Source organism: Ictidomys tridecemlineatus, chromosome 3 (genome assembly GCF_052094955.1).
Source record: "Ictidomys tridecemlineatus isolate mIctTri1 chromosome 3, mIctTri1.hap1, whole genome shotgun sequence".
In the NCBI taxonomy this organism is placed as follows: Eukaryota; Metazoa; Chordata; class Mammalia; order Rodentia; family Sciuridae; genus Ictidomys; species Ictidomys tridecemlineatus.
Genome location: NC_135479.1, coordinates 96,503,027 through 96,520,794, shown reverse-complemented (window position 1 = coordinate 96,520,794; position 17,768 = coordinate 96,503,027). Strand labels below are relative to the sequence as shown.

Here is a 17,768-nt window from a genome sequence, read left to right as displayed (position 1 = left end):
AGACAAAAAGAAATTAAAGGGATACATATAGGAAAAGAAGAACTCAAATTGGCACTGTTTGCTGATGATATGATTCTACACCTAGAAGACCCAAAAAGTTCCACCAGAAAACTTCTAGAATTAGTAAATGAATTCAGTAATGTAGAGGATATAAAATTAATACCCATAAATCAAATGCATTTCTGTATATCAGTGACAAATTCTCAGATAGGGAAATGAGGAAAACTACCCCATTTACAATAGCTGCAAAAATAAAAAATAATAAATAAATAAATGAATAAATAAAATACTTGGGAATCAACTTAATAAAAGAGGTGAAAGATCTATACAATGAAAACTACAGAACCCTAAAGAAAGAAATCAAAGAAGACCTTAGAAGATGGAAAGATCTACCTTGCTCTTGGATAGGCAGAAATAATATTATCAAAATGACCAAATTACCAAAAGCACTATATAGATTTAATGCAATTCTGACCAAAATCCCAATGACATTCCTCATAGAAATAGGAAAGGCAGTCATGAGGTTCATCTGGAAAAATAAGAGACCCAGAATAGCTAAAGCAATCCTTAGCATGAAGAGTGAAGCAGGTGGCATCACTATACCAGGCCTTAAACTATACTACAGAGCAATAGTAACAAAAACAGGATGGTATTGGCACCAAAGCAGACTGGTAGACCAATGGTACAGAATAGAGGACACAGAGACTAACCCACAAAATTGCAATTATCTTATATTAGACAAGGTGCCAAAAACATTCATTGGAGAAAAGATAGCCTCTTTAACAAACGGTGCTTAGAAAACTGGAAATCCATATGCAACAAAGAGAAGTTAAACCCCTATCTCTCACCATGCACAAAACTCAACTCAAAATAGATCAAGGATCTAGAAATAAAACCAGAGACCCTGCATCTAATAGAAGAAAAAGTAGGCCCTAATCTCCATCATGTGGTATTATGCCCCAACTTCCTTAAAGACTCTTTTGTGCAAAAAATTAAAATCAAGAACCAATAAATGGGATGGATTCAAACTAAAAAGTTTCTTCTCAGTAAAAGAAACAATCTGTGAGGTGAATGAAGAGCCTACATCTTGGGAGCAAATTTTGACCCCTCACACATCAGATAGAGCATTAATCTCTAGGGCATATAAAAAATTCAAAAAGCTAAATACTAAAAAAACCCAAAAAACAAACAAACAAAAAAACCCAAATAACCCAATCAATAAATGGGCCAAGGGCCTGAACAGACATTTCTCAGAAGATGATATACAATTAATCAACAATATATGAAAAAAATGTTCATCATCACTAGCAATTAGAGAAATGCAAATCAAAAACCACTCTAAAATTTCATCTCACACCAGTCAGAATGGCATTTTCCATGGAGATTCCTTGGAAAATTGGGAACAGAACCACCATTTGATCCAGCTGTTCTTCTCCCTGGTCTATACCCAAAGAACTTAAAAACAGAATACTACAGGGATACATCCACATCAATGTTTACAGCAGCACAATTCACAATAGCTAACCATGTAGGACCAAACCATGTAGGACCAACCTACATGCCCTTTAGTAGATGAATGGATAAAAAATGTGTCATATATACACAATGGAATATTACTCAGCAATAAAAGAAAAGAAAATCATGGCATTTCCAGGTAAATGGATGGAGATAGAGAAGATAATGCTAAGTGAAGTTAGCCAATCTTAAAAAATCAAATGCGGAATGTTTTCTCTGATATAAGGAGGCTGATTCATAGTGGGGTAGAGAGGGGGAGCATGGGAGAAATAGACGAACTTTAGATAGGATAGAGGGTTGGGAGGGGAAGGGAGGAGGCATGGGGTTAGAAATGATGGTGGAATGTGATGGACATCATTATCTAATGTACATGTATGAAGACATGAATTGGTTTGAATATACTTTGTATTCAACCTGAGATATGATAAATTTGTGCTCTATATGTGTAATAAGAATTGTAATGCATTCCACTGTCATATATAAATTTAAAAAATTAATTTAAAAATTCAACTATAAAAATAAACAAACCATAGGTTTTTCTTCCATTGATATTGCTCAATTAAAATAGTGAGCCTCCTGAATACTGAGGCCACTGTGGATAATATGCATTTGTGAGAGGACAGAACTTTGTGTGACTATAGGTCAAAGGGACATAAAAGTACCCTGAACAGCATAAAGAGATAACCCATACCAAACATGAGGTGCACACTTAGAAACTAACCAAATGAATTTTTTACCTATTAAATCTGATATTTTTTCTTTCTTCCTTAGAAACTTGGCCCAAACTGTGTCTTCTGATGGAGCCTGGGGCACTACCTTCAGCAAGCTTTTTGTCTTCAAAAGCCTGGATTTTAACTTGGAGTTTGTCCTGGTCTTCGTTTCCAGGTCCCAGGAGCTTGGCTTCTCCCGGTTTCTCAGGGAATCCATTTTCAGTGCTGGTTTTTCTGTTAAAGGAACAGAAACCATTGCATTAGATGTTGGTCAGCTGTGTCCTTCCCAACAGTGATCCCCTCTGTTTAATGGCCTCTTATTCAGAACTGAAAACTTTGCTGGATGATTTTTTTTCATTAGTCATTTATCAAATATTTATTAAATTCTTATTATGGTTCTAGGTCTTTGAAATTGCTTCTAGAGAGCTTATTCTTCAGGAAGTTTAGAAACATCAGTGATGGTGTCAATTCTGTATTAGAAATGCTTCTTGAAGGATTCAGAGAACAAAAAGCAGTTTTTTTTTTAATGGGCATCTCCCATGAATAGAAATTCTCCAAAAGTAAGGCTTTTGTATGAAGTTCATGCCAGGAATTGCCGGGGAAATTCCCATGTGCCAACATGTTTGTACTAAAATTGGTAGAATGAGAAAATTTCATCTAGGCTCCTTAAACTCACGGCTTTGTTAATCTTCTGGAAAGTAATGTAACTCTTTCACCTTCTAAGCTAGAAAAGTCTCTCTGGATTTTATGATGTGAAGAAATGGAGATTTTCCCATGATGACATTAACAGTTCCAAATGCATCTTACAGCAGAGTTCATAAACCACTCTGTGGGTCATTAAAATTGCCTCCTTGAAGCGGGGTCACATGTGTGTGACTTGGAGCCCTCTGAGGGCTAAACACACCTCAGCTGGACAGAAAGAGCCTGCAAACTAGCTACAGAAACAAGTCTCTGCTCTCTGCTCCTCTGAGCAGCACTAACCCTTTTACCTGTCTCTTAACATTGAGCCGTCCTGGAGCTGCATCCTGGAGCTGCTTCAAGTTTTATTGAAGGATCAACTGTCAATCAGAACACATGAGTTCATTCTTTCCTTACAAGAGCAAGGGTCAAGTCAGCAGCCTTTGTTCTCCACACCTCTGACACCACATATGCAGAGCCCAGAGGTGGGCTGACAGTGCCCACCTGAAGTCCTGCCTGGCCTGTGAGGTCATCCGCTGTAGAAGTGCCCAGGGCTGCAGCCACCAGTGCTTTCAGGGCACACAAAAGCATTGCTCCAAAGAGTCCAGGCATCTTAGGAGTAGTGACCCCGAGACAAAGACCAGACATTTGTTTAATTTTTCACATAATAAACCCTAGCAATGCATTCAGGAAGATGGCCCGAAGTCTTCCTTGGTTTGTCTGTTTGCATTTATTTAATTCTCTAGTACTTTTCCTAGATGTTGAGAAAAAGGACCCCAGAATTATAGAGACATCCTAGTTTTTTCAAATATGGTTATTTTTTTTTCCCTAAGGGGCAAAGTACACCTGGCATAGTACCTGTGAGGTGACAAAGAAACTTTTTTTTTTTTTTTTTAACAGCACTGCTGATTAGGGAAAGCTAAAACAGAAGACACATGGCAGATGGAAAGTTCTGAGAGCTTCTGCCCAGAGGCTTCCAGGAGCTGGACCTCTACTCCTACTGCAAATGAAACCAAGGCAGTGCCATCTGTGGATGGTATGGTATACACCTTGGTGATTACCTAGGCTGATTTTTCAAAGTTCAATGAATCCTCTTAAGAAATTTGGGAGCAAGTTCTTTGTTTTTTGTATATGTTAGTCCATAAATAGTCACCAAATATATTTTTCTGGTTCCTAGGAAGTTATTTCAAAATGAAAAGAGTTTCCTTAGCTGTGATCATTAAAACTGAAAAATTTGTAGAGCACACAGTATATCTTAATGGTTCTATGTCAGATATTAAGCATTATATGATATGTGGTATAATAATATACATGATTTTACATACTATATTTCATTTCAAAACACATAAATTTTTTAGAGCAATCATTTCTCATGAATTTATGATCCTTTATCCATAAAGCTCTGGGCTATAACAACAGTTATAATAATTTCATTGTCTTCCAAAAAATTTCAAATTTTGTATGATTATAGTAAATGTCCCAATATAATTTAATTTTATAAACTTTTAACAATTTTTAAAAAGTTTCTGCACTGAAGATGTAACTTGGGGTAGAGCACATGCTTGGCATGCATGAGGCCTTGGGTTCAGGCTCTAGTGCTTTTTATTCATAACAGTTTCACCACCTGTGAAATGGGGTAATGGTCACCTGTACTTGACCCAGAGGCTGCTGGGAAGATCAAATGCTGGGTCAGCATGAGGCACACAACATGCCTGGGACGGATTTTAACACTGTTGTTGGCTGTTTTTATGACATCAGACCCTTGAGAACTTCATAAGTCATGTGTTAACATGAGCAGAAAACATCAGTGGTCCCCAACAGGTGTGACTCCATACCTGGGAGGGAATTGATGACCCTGGAAAATGCCTGCATGAGGCTTTGGGGAGAATGTCACTGGGTCCCCTTCCCTGCCTGCATCTCTTCTTATCAGGTGCTGGTTACCAAGAGCTGGAGCCTATGCTAGTCAGATGCTAGTAGCTGGGAGCAGCCTCCCTTCATCCTCAATTGCCTGTTAGCTTCCTCCTGAGCAGATTCAGGGCACCAGAGAAGTTATAGGTTATCTCTAGGCACACACTGACCCCTTGAGGGACAGGGAGTTGCTGTCAGGGTACAGCTAGAGTGAAATACAAAACACATAGTCACCTCTGGGCATCAGGCAAAGAACAAATATGCTTAAATGTATTTCTTAATCTTAAAATATTTATTGTATATATTACTGTATCTATTTATTTATATTTATTTTGTAAAATAAAAATACATGTATCTTAATACTTTTGTCATATTTATATGTATATATGCATTTTATGGTTTATTAATATTCATTAATATTTTAAAACATACTAAAATATACTGTACTAAAATCATTATACTTTACTAAAATATTCTTAAAAAATTATTTATTCTTTATCTGAAATTCAGTATGCTCTATATATATTTATTAAATCTGGCAGTGTCATACTGAAGAGAACCCTTGGGGCATGGTGGACAGAGCCCTGTGCTACTCATTGTGTCTACTATTCTCTTCACAGTGCTTGCCACACACAGCTAGGCACCTCAGTGTTTGAAGAGTAAGGCATCTGAAGCTATATGCTGAGGTCTACCAGATGCCCTGCCTCCTGGGGTCTACCAGTTGCCTGAAGGTTTGGGCCATCTCTCTTGGCCTATCTGGGATGAAGGGCAGCACAATATATTCTGGTAAATAAAAAATGAGAGAAGTAGGAGTAGGGGAGGGGAATCTGCAAGGGAGCAAATAAGAAAAAGGAGAAAGAGCTGTAAAGTGGGAGGAATGACCTCTGCCTGGAGCTGGGTGCCTTTGGGCAGGGCTGGCACAGGGCTCTCCTACACACACTGTCCTGCGGTGGTCATGCAGAGTCTGTGGTGCCTAGAGGCCAGGAACAGGGGTAGTACTGAGGAGTGGCCCAGGCAAGATGGTTGAGGAGAACTTTCTGCCACAGGCCCTTGATCCACTAGGACCTGGCCCAGGGCTTTGCAGCGGGGAGGTAGGACACATTTTGATGCCAGTAGGTTGGAAGGTCAGGAAGTGTTGGATAAAAGAATTGGGCTCATAATAAACCTTTCCAGCTTCTTCCTTCTCCCTTTTAATATATAATATAAAAATAAAGCAAAGGAGAATTTCTTCAAAAAAAACAAAGGCCTTCCTTGGAGCTAAACAAACATGCAGCGCAAAACTGGACGTGAAGGTGCCTGTGTTGCTGGATCCCTGCCCTGCGGGTACTGGCTTGGGAGCCCAGGGCCCGAAGGTGGGGCTCATGCAGGGGGTTGTTATTTCTTTTCCATTTGTCACTTTTAACTCCAGAAGTAATTTTACAGAAATCATTGCCAGCATTCTATAATCCCCTAAATATTAACTTGGCCTTAACTCAACACGCCACATTACAAGAGGCTCCGATGATTTCCAGTCTGAACAGTTTTCAGTCTCTCTTGCCAAAGTAAAGTTTTAAAAGTACCTCTAGGGATGCCCAGGGGGAGGCCTAATTACCTCCCTCTTGTGTAAGCTTCGACTCCCCTAAGAAACAAATTGGCCCTTGGGCAGCTCGCTGCTCTCACTAAGCAGGGAGATGAGACTAAAAAGCTGGCAGGGGTGGAGAGATTGGCAGCCTCTCTTCCTGGCTCCTTTAATCAAAGAAAAATAATATTAGTTAATGTTTGACAATCTTGGCTTATGATCCATGTCCAGGATGTGCACTCCTACAGAGCTGAGCTTGTTAGAGAAGTAGGAGAACACAATGGACCGAATCCACACTGCAGGCCTAAATTCTTAGGATGTTCTTTTCCTTGCTCTTCAGCAGTTTCTTGGGTCATTGGTCATCCTAAGAGTGACAGAGAAGATCTCCCAGCTCCCTGGTCCTATCATCTGTTGTGGGACTGCAATGCATAGAGCTGCAGGAACAGGCATGCTGGACACACAGGGAAGGGACAATGCTAAATCCAGGTTCTGGCTGCTCTGCTCTTTCCCTGACCTGCTCAGTGGCAGGTGCCCAGTTACATGGGATCATGTCTATGGCAGAACTTCACTGAAAAGAAATGTCTGCACAGTTTATTTCATGTGCATAGATTTTCCAAAAAGATTTCAAAAGGAGAGAATTGTGGGAAAATGGACTGATCATGGTCGAAGAGGGCCATGTTTCCTGCTTGTTAGCCATGTGGCAAATCTCGTTATGACTCTTAAGACTCACTTCTTGTCATATATAAAGGGGATTAATGATAACCACATCACCAGGTTGCTGAAACCATTATACAAGATAATGGATTTGACAGGATAGCCTGATAGAATGGGTGTGAAAAATTCAAGTGATAAAGCCCTGGGTGACTGCACTTACTGTGGACATTTGGTACACAGAAGGGGTCTGTGCAGGTTGTCTCCCACCTGGAAGAGAAGCTTTTCCTACCCAGGGTCAGGAGCGTGGTACTGAAGGAGAGGGAGCCTCCATGCATGGGACAAGAGGAAGGATAAAGAAATGGTTGCTTCAAAGGATCTCTGAACTTTAACTATGAGTCTGAGCAACTGCAGACATGGAGAGAGGATTTCCTGAAATTAGAAGCATGAGCCTCAATACAAGGAAGTTGCATCTCTAATGCAGAGGATCAGTGCTTACTCTTTAGTCATCTAACCAACATGGGAGAGAAAGGGACATGAGAAAAAGTGCAAAGCCCACGGCCCTATTGTGCCAAGTGGTATCACCAGGCTGGCAGCAGCAGACCCGCTGTGCCCCCATTGGAAACACAGAATCTCGGCTCCACCCCAGGCCTACGAATCAATCGCATGTGCATTTCAGCACAATCCCCAGGTGTCCAGGGGCACAGTCAAGCTCCAGAAGCACCGATTCAGACAAGGGAAGATCAGTCTGAAGTGCAGCAGGGCAGAGGCATATCCCCTTCCAGAGGCAAGGCTGCGAGAATTTCAGAAACTCTGGGGAGAGGAGAATAAAAGCAAGTGGGCATTATTTGGAGTTGGTAGGCTTCAGGGCTTCTATAAATCCCCAGGAAAAGGTACCTTTTTAATTTTTGCTACTGATAAACGCACCCAAGGCTTTAGCAGGTGCACCCAAATCTTTAGCCAAGATCCCTGAGTCTACAATGAGCACTTAGGTGAGTGGTGGCCCTTACAGAAGGCTGTCCCATTCTAACAAAACACCATCAGGGTATGGCACAAGTTGCAAAAGCATTTTGTAAACTATGAAAACATGGGTGGTGATGTTACCACACACCTGGCTGCATGTGCTTCTTGGTCCAGGCCCACTCACTCCATTGCCAGGGAACAGGGGCAGGTAAGGGGCTGGCAGTGAGCAGACAGCAGTCAGGACACCATCAGTCTCCGCATGAGACACCAGAGGAACAAGGAAATAGTCCCTTTCCTTTTAGACCCTCCTTCTCACAGTGCTCGCCTCCAATATGACCCCTATACCACTTTCAGGAGGTGGAAACAGGGACCCAGAAATGGAGGGATATAAGTTGTCACAAACACACCAGAGCCCGAGTGGGGAAGAGAGCCCACAGGAAACCCTGTGATCCTATTCCCAGTCCACCCAGAACTCAGCATTTACCTGTAGAAAAGGCTATTCACTGTCTTCATAAAAAGCCACCTTTGCCTTCTGATAAATATGAAGAATATTAGGAACTCTTGCCTCCAACACTTTATGCATGGCTGAGATGGGGTGTGTTCCTCACCTTTTATTTATTACACCTCTTTCCTTTAGGTCTCAAGGCAAAGTTTGGAGTGAAATGTTAGATAGGAGAGCATTCTAGATTTGTCCAGGCTAAACTGTGTGTAGGATCTAATGCTTGTGGTAAACAATTTTTTTTAATTTTCATATTTCAAAGACCAATATTTTTGTAAAAACCAGTAAAAATAAATTTCCAGAGATGAATAGAACAAGATATGGAATGTGTACTGGTCATACACTTGGGTATTGTAGCAATATGATTCTATATAAAAGTTCTAAGCTCTTATTCTCTTGTTTCCAATTTCTATAATAATGTAGTTGCAGCCTGGTAAGATATTGGTTTCAGAAGGGCACTGGGCTGTGGATAGTTCTGGCCTAAGTATACTCATTTATTATAATATCCACCTGGAAAAGAGAACTAATGTCCATAGTTAATATTTACTGCGGGCTTTCTGTGCCCAGGCAATGTTTTAAATCCAGTGCACTAGTATTCCCTTCATCTTCAGTGATTTCTAAGGTTTAAGTTTTCTGCAATATTAAATGTAAAATTCCAGAAACAAACTATCCATAAGTATTAAATGGAGCAAGATTCTGAGCAGCATGAAGAAATCGTGAACTATCCTGCTCCATTCCACAAAGGGCAGAATCATCCCGAGTTCAACGTGTCCATATTATATATACTACTTGCCTGTTAGTTACTTAGTAGCTATCTGATTATCAGACCAATCATTGTGGTATCTTAGCTCTTGTGTTTAAATAACTCTGTTTTTACCTAACAATGGTTCCAAAGCAAAAAGAGTAGTGATGCTGGCGATTTGAATAAGCCAAAGAATGATGTTGGCAATTTTGATTTGCCATAAAGGACTTCTTTTACATAAAAAAGTAAAATTAAATATTCTGAGAGGGGGAGAGAGAGAAACCATATTCATATAACTTTTGTTACAGTATATCGTTAATACAATATTTCTGTATTCTATTTTGTTATTAATTATTAATTTTCTACTGTGCCTAATTTATTGATTAAAGTTTATCATAGATATGTATATAATAAAAAATTTAGTTTAAGTACTATCTGGTGTTTTAGGCCTGCACTAGGGATCTTGGAACATATCTACTGCAGATAAGGGGATCTACTGCACACAAATTACTTCTCACACAATCGAGCAAGGCAGGCCTATTACTATTCCATTCACAGATGAGAAAACAGGTACAGAGGTGTGGAGCAACTGCCTGAGGGTCACTAGTCAACTTAGCATCAAAAGCAAGGGTCCCAGAGCTCCAGGGATCTCACCCACATTGCCTCTCAGAAGGTGTGGCTCTCAGGCTGCATCTTAATCTACCTCAAGAATAAGAAGCACATATTACTGACTGGTAATAGAATTCTTGCACCCTACTATGTCCGAGCAACAACCTGTGGAACACCTTCATGATGATTAGAAAATGAATTTTGGCATCTTCTTTTAAATCAGACTGAAGGGATGTTCAAAACTCAGGAAATGACATGAATGTGGTTACTATGACAGATGGCCATGGGAGCCTGACGAAGCCTGTGTTCTTTTTCTGTATTGTCCTGCGCCTTGAACACCGCTGCACTCTGTACAAGGGGCCTGCAGCTCTGGGGAAGCCACAATGCACTGTACTCCACAGGACCACCCCTCCCTCCTGTCGCTGGCTGCTCCTAGAGGCTCCTGGGGCTCCGCTGTCTCCAAAGCTGATAATGATGTCTCCCACCCACATGGTCCTGATCAAGGAATTCCTGAAATACCTCTCAAGACCTCCCATCACCCTCATGCTGGTAAGGAAGGACAACAGATGGAACTAAGTGGTACCACATGTCACACTTAATCTCTTGGGGAAGAAGCAGGCACCAGAGCTGGCCCACCCTTCCCCATGCTCTGGGCACTGACAACAGCCTCTCTGCTGCCAGGGTTTTCTCTCTGTTCAGGGTTTTCTTTTCATACAAGTGACCACCTGTCTAGATTGAGAGGATATACTAGTTTCTTATTAAAACTCTGATTTCATTCTGAAAAGTTACCTTGGTGGGACCAAATGACATTCAATATTTTCCTAAGAGGGGGCACTGTTGACCAGAGCATCACATGCTGTAAACAATGATTCCGAGCGACCTGCGCATATTCCCTGAGCCGATACTCACTCCCACACCCTCAAAGGGCTCTTTGTATAAATACGTCTTGTCTATAAGAGTGTCAGTTCTTATAAGCCCTTTAGAGACTGCATATCCTCTGAAGACCAGCTCTCCAAGTGCAGAGAGAGTAGACAGCACAAAGAGAGTTAGTGCTTCGGGTGGGATTGCAGAAGCAGGTCCAGAGGGAAGGAGAAACAGAGGCAAGAATGGGTTGGGGAGGCCTCAGGGCAAGTGGTACCCACTGGAGCTGTAGAGAGTTGCAGCCTCCCATGGGAAGACAGGGGTGAAGAGAGCCTTCTAGAAGGTAGTGGAAAAGGTTAGCAGGGTCCTGTTTTTGGTAGGAATAGGCAAAGGCCACTCTTGAGAGTATATGAAGCTCTGTGAATACTGTAACTCTCATCCATGTGAAAATTTGAGATCCAGTGGACCAGGCTCAAGGAAGAAATGGAAGGAATTCATGCCTGGGTATTTAGCCATTGAGTCTCCAGAAATTGCCACGGGCATAGAAATCGAGTGGGGCTTGGGCAGAGAACATTACTGTGCCTGCCTTTCTACTAGTTACTTTGCTTTGCTTTAATGCAAAGCCTCTATAATCTTGAAGGGTGTTCAAGGACTATCATTGTGAGGGTTAAGGAGAATGTGGGCGAGGTCCCTTCCACAGGATCTGCCTTGGGGTGGAGGCTGCTTTGAGCTTAGTCAGACTTACAGCAACCTTCTTTGCAAAGCTGTAGACAAGGTGGTCTACTGTCCTCTTGATTTCTGTCCTGGCCGCAGGGAAGAGCCACCACTCTCCAGCTCTGTGGCTGTGTCTTGGGGACTGTGTCAAGGTTCTAATGTGATTTCTAGGATGTCAAGAGGGAAATCCTGGAATGATGGGTTACAAAGGTCTCACATAACTTTTCTAAGAAAGGGTTTTTATAAACCACACAGTAGGACCACACATTGAATCCAATCCCTGGCTCTCCATGGGATCCATTTTTGATGTTCATTGCATGCAATTTGGGAAAGATCAAAATTATGGAGCTCTCCAAGGAGGAAAGATTCCTGAGGTCATTCTCACATGCACATTTTAATCTTGTTCCATCTCCTTTCCTTCTCCCCCCACCCTCTGTTTGATTTCTTTCTTTCCCTGTGTCATCTCCTTCCATTGTACTGAAGTCAGTTTTACGTCTACCATATTGGTTTTGACTCTAAATTTATCTTCCATTCTTTTTTTCTTTTCAGGCATGATTCTCAGAAAAAATCCCACCATCATGATCTTCCTTACCACTAAAACTGCAGAAGACCTATCACCCACCTAATCCAACCTAAACCAGTGAAAGGTTTATCTTAAGGTTTTCTAGTAAGGATTTTTTTCCCCTCTATGTTCAGGGTCTGAAAGCTAGATATGAGGGAGTTGTCACCCCTGCCCTCGCCCGGGCACCAGGACTGGGCCTGGGGGCTGCATTCAGGGACCTTTCCTCTTCTCCTCTGTAGTTCCTCCTCTCTCCCTGTCTTTTCTGGATTCTTTTATTTTATTTCCCTAACTCTACTTTCTTCCCACAATTTCAGTCCCTCAAAGTTCCTATCCCATGTGGGGCCTGGTCCTGACCTCCTCCTGAGAGACCTGAGGCACAGTGCCCTCTTCTGAGGGTGCCTGATTAGCGCAGCATCCCTGGCCCCACATCCATTTGGAAAAGGTGTCTTCTAGCGAATGGTCACTTGACTGAGTAACCACCAGTCACACCATTGCCAGGAGCTCACCCTCTCCTTCCCCAGCTTCCAGGGACCCTGGCAGACAACCAGCCCAGTGATTAAGAATGGCAAAGTCCTGCCCAGCAGGCAAAATAGGGCTTTCCCAGTTTCAAAAGGAGCAAATCTCTTCCTGTCCCAGCACCTTCTTATCAAGTCACATTGCTGTTGTACCCCTTTTAATTCTCCTGAATTAATTTCAAATTGTAAATGCTTCCCTTGACAACATCTTGTCCTGGAGCCTCTGTTGGTTTTATTTAGATATACAAGATTCTTTTACAGCAGAGAACAGAGGGAAGGCAAGTGCTCTCACCTGGCACATCTTATAAAACTCCCTCAGTTTATTCAGGATCATTTGGCACAAGGAAATCTCTTCGGCTTCGGTTTTCATTCTCTCTAGGATGCTAATTGTTTTTCTTTTGATAGTCTTGTAGTTTTGGCCTGAAGTCCAAAATCTGGCCTGCTGAGCTGTGTGTCAGATTTGTAAATTAGATGACATCTGTTTTGAATTTTATCATCTTTAATTTTCTTTCTGGCTCTCTTTACTTATTCATTTTCCCTTTAATTATAAGGCTCAGATTGTGCTGTATGCTTGAGACAAAAGCTTAGACCTTTCTGCTTTGGGGGCACAGATTAAAGTGACTGGAGTTACGTGGTCACAATGAAGGCTTTTCAGGGAAGAGATGTTGGGACAGAACCCTTAGCAACCATCCCAGAGAGGATGAGCAGTTGACACAAAAGGCTGGCTGTCCACACTGGCATTTCGAGGTTCCCACAGAATAATTACAGTCCATCAGAAGGAGATTGACAGTGAGCACTGCCTGGAGAAGAGCTCTAAATGGAGAGGGGCTGAGGTGACCACGGCGGTGACCTTTTTATCTCTTCACATTTAATTTTGCTCTTTCTCCCCCCACTCTCCAAAAGAATATAAAAGGAAGGAGAACTTAAATGTGATCTCATACATGCAGACTCAAATTCTGATAGTGAAATGTTTTGCTTTTATCTACTTATCTCCTACATTCTTTCCATGAGAAAATTGACTGTTGCTGATTGGATTGGGGCTACTAAGGATCAATTTTCCTGACAGTAGCCTAATGTCACATCCTTCTCTCACATATTTTCCATTTGTATAAACCTTTTACACACACACACACACACACACACACACACACACACACATACACACACATAATCTAAGAGATATGTGTCACCCATTCAGAGCCTTGTGTTTGTGAGAACAGATGGCCCAGTGGTCAGGACATGAGCTGGAGCCCTCCCTGAATGGTGCCAGCCAGTGGAAGGAGGCAGGCCTATTGGACTGTGTACACAATACATGCCCCCCTCCCTCAGCTGTGCAGATGGCGCCACAGTTCAGCAATCACATCAGGGCCTTTGTGGTTGATACAGACTCTTGGACACTGACATGCCTAGCTTGTTACTGGGTACATTGTGGATCTGTGAAAATGCCATTTTTTTTAATGGTGTAAGTATAGACAGAAGTAGTTCTTCACTTGGGGATAGTTTTTCTCCTATAGGACATTTGGCAATGTCACAACTGAGAGTGGCTGCGGCTACCAGCATCTAATGGGTAGAGGTCAGTGCTGCTGGTAGATGTTCCACAATGCAGAGGGCAGCCCCACCACCATGGATTATCTAGTCTGAGTATTGATGGCACCAAGATGGAGAAATCCTGGCATATGGGCATCTATACATGGAACCAGGTGACAATAGATTTATACATGCTCCATCCAAACTATGCTGTTGTGAGGAGACAGGAGCAGTTTGTCTTCTCCTGGCCAATGGCGATGACTGACGGCAGCAGTGTTTGTCAGACAACACGCAGTGCTCAGGGGTGGCCAGGCCCTGCCACACGGCTCCCCTCCTCTTGGGCATCCTCTTCTGAGACCTCTGGGTTTTGCTCCATTCTGCTCCCCTTGGCTTCACCATCTCCCTGGGTGATGGCTTCCTCAGGATGCAGTGCTTTCTCATGGCAGTGACCTGCCCGACTTCTGAGGCTCCCGACACCAACTCTGCCCAGGCCTCCTTTGCGGCCTGTGGAGGCTGCAAGGACCGGCATCCTGGCATCTGCCTCGTGGCCTGCTGCTCCAGCCAGGTCCACTGCGTGCTCCCTGGTGGGACTCACTCCCCAGTCACCGGTTTCTTGGGTCAAGAAGTACTTATTAAATGTGTCCTATCTGCTAATTACTGTGGCCGGAGCTGTCAGCATTCCCTGGATTAGAATCTTTCCAAGCCTCCACGTGGCCTAGAGAGCGAGCCCCTTGCTTCTGACACAGCACATGAGCTGTGATAATCTGCTTCTGACCTAATTTTCAGTTTATTCTCCCAGCCTACCCTGATTGCCCCGAGGGACTTGCTTCAGCCACATTGAAACAAATTATTCTTCCTTAGTCTGGGTCACATACTCAAACCTTGTATTTTTTTCAACGTAGTCTTGTTGCTGTATTATAATTATACATAATGGTGGGATTTCTGGATATAGTCACACATGCGTACGATGTAACAATGTAATTTGGCCAAAATTGTTCACCCACACTTCCCAGTTCCTCCTCTCCTGTCTCCCACAGTCCCTTCCCTCTACTCTGCTGATCTCCCTTTGATTTTCATGAGACATGCTCTCCCAACTTTCTTTTTTCCTCACTAGTTTCCACATATGGGAGAAAACAAACTAATCTTGACTTTCTGAGTTTGGCTTATTTTCCTTAACATAATATTCTCTCTTTTTTTTATTATAAAACCTTATATCTTAAAGTGGATTATTTTTCTTTTTTTAAATTAGTTGTTCAAAACATTACAAAGTTCTTGACATATCATATTTCATACATTTGATTCAAGCGGATTATGAGCTTCCATTTTTACCCTATATACATAATGCAGATTCACATCGGTTACACATCCACTTTTTTACCTACTGCCATACTAGTGTATAACATAATATTCTCAAGCCCCATTTATGTTCCTTCAAATGACATAATTTCACTCTTCTTTATGAATAAAACTCCATTGTGTGTGTGTGTGTGTGTGTGTGTGTCTCATTTTCTTTGATTGGATGAATGGTTGGTTCTATAGTTTCACTGTTGGAATCGTGCTGCTATAAACATGGGTGTGCGTGGATCACTGTAGCAAGCTGACTTCAGTTCTTTAGGATAAATACTGAAGAGCAGATACCTGGGTCATAGAATGGTTCCATTCCTATTCTTTGGAGGAAGTTCCATATTGATTTGCCATAGTGATTATATTAATTTACAGTGCTATCAACAGTGTAAAATTGCTCCTTTTTCTTCACGTCCTCTCCAGGATGTATTATGGTTTGCATTCTTGATGGCTGCCATTCTGAGCAGAGTGAGATAAAATCTCAGTGTAGTTGTGATTAGCAGTTCCCTAATTGCTAATGATGTTGACATTTTTTCCATATATTTGTTGGCTAAATGTACTTCTTCTTGAGAAGTGTCTGTTTAGTTCATTTGCCTATTTATTAATAAGGTAATTTGGATTTTTGGTGGTGTTTTTGAGTTCTTTTTATATTCTGGATATTAATCCTCTATCAGAAGAGTAGCTAGTGAAGATTTTATCCTGTTTTGTGGGTTCTTTCTTCACATTTCTAATTGTTTCCTTTGCTGTTTAGAAGATGTTCAATTTGGTACCATCCTACTTGTTAACTCTTGGCATTATTTCCTATAGGTTCTATTGAGAAAGTTGTTCCCTGTGCCTGTGTGCTGGAGTGTTGACCCTATGTTTTCTACTAGCAGTTGCATAGTTTCTGGTCTAATTCCAAGGTCTTTGATCCATTTTGAGTTTATTTTTGTGCAGGGTGAGAGATAAGGGTCTAGTCTCATTCTTCTACATATGGAGAACCAGTTGCACCAGAACCATTTGTTTGTTAAAGAGGCTGTATTTTATCCAAAGTATGTTTGTAAACTTTGTTAAGGATCAGATGACTACATTTGTGTGGTTTGTCTCTGTTTCTTCTATTCTGTACCACTGGTCCATGTGTCGGCAGCAGTGTTTTTGTTACTATAGCTCTTCACATAGAATTTGAAGTAATACCTCTGACATTGCTTTTTTGGCCTAGAATTGTTTTGGCTATTCTGAGTCTTTTATTTTTTCCCAATGAATTTTAAGACTTTTTTTTCCCCCAGTTCTGTGAAGATTGTCATCAGTATTTTGATGAGGATTGTATTGAATCTGTATATTGCTTTTGATAGTATGGCCATTTTAACAATATTAATTCTTCCTGTCCATGAACATGGGAGGCCTTTCCATCTTCTTTTATTTTCTCTATTTTCTTTCTGCAGTGTTCTAAGTTTTCATTGCAGAGGCCTTTTACCTCCATGATTAGATTTATTTCTAAGTACCTCATTTTATATTATATTTTTTGAGGTATTGTGAATGGGTTTTTTTTCCTCTGAAGATTCATTACTAGTGTTATTGTATGTTGATTTCATAACCTGCTACTTTGCTGAATTTGTTTATTAGTAGTCTTCTGGTGGCTCTTTTTGGATCTTCTAAGTGTAGGACCATATCATCTAAAAGCAGTGATAATTTGACTCCTTTCTTTCCCACTTTTATTCTATTTCCTTCTCTTGCCTAATTGCTCTGGATAGAAATCTAGTACTATATTGAAATAAGTGGTAAGAGAGAACATCCTTATCTTGTTTTACCTTACTTTAAAGGACATACTTCAATTTTTTCCCCATTCACTATGATTTTGTCTTTGGGTTTGTTAGACCCTTTATGATGTTGTGGTAGGTTCCTTCTATCCCTAGTTGTTGTTGTTTCTCCTCCTCCTCCTCCTTCTCCTCCTCCTCCTCCTTCTTCTTCTTTATCATGAAAGGATACTAAATTTTGTTGAAGGTTTTACCTGCATTTATTGAGATGATGTGTGATTTTTGTCCTTAACTCTATTTATGTGGTGAATTGCCTTTATTGATTTGCATAGGTTAAACAATACTTAACACTGGGATAAAACCAACTTGGTCATGACTTACACTCTTCTTAATATGTTGTTAAACATGATTTGCTATTGTTTTATTAAGAATTTTTGCACCTGAGTTCATCAGGGATATTGGGATGTAGTTTTCTTTCCTTGATGTGTTCTTGATACTGGCCTCATAGAATAAATTTGGAAATGTTTCATTCCTTCCTATTTCATAGAATAATTCGAGAAGTATCGGCATTAACTTTTCTTTAAATGTCTGATGAGCTCTGCTAAAAATTACCTGGTCCTGGGCTTTTCTCTGTCGGAAGTTCTTTCTATTACTGTCTCCATCTCATTGCTAATTTAGG

General features: G+C 41.2%; 1 protein-coding gene across 10 annotated transcripts in view; it reads right to left on the bottom strand.

Annotated features, from left to right (window-relative positions):
* The window catches only part of Veph1 (ventricular zone expressed PH domain containing 1), a 251,575-nt gene that overhangs the window by 127,911 nt on the left and 105,896 nt on the right, over nt 1-17,768 (bottom strand). For all 10 annotated transcript variants that reach the window (XM_078043502.1, XM_078043507.1, XM_078043506.1 and 7 more), the window contains one exon: nt 2,253-2,459. In XM_078043502.1, coding sequence (XP_077899628.1) covers nt 2,253-2,459 — 207 coding nt within the window. The remainder of the gene's footprint in view (nt 1-2,252; nt 2,460-17,768) is intronic.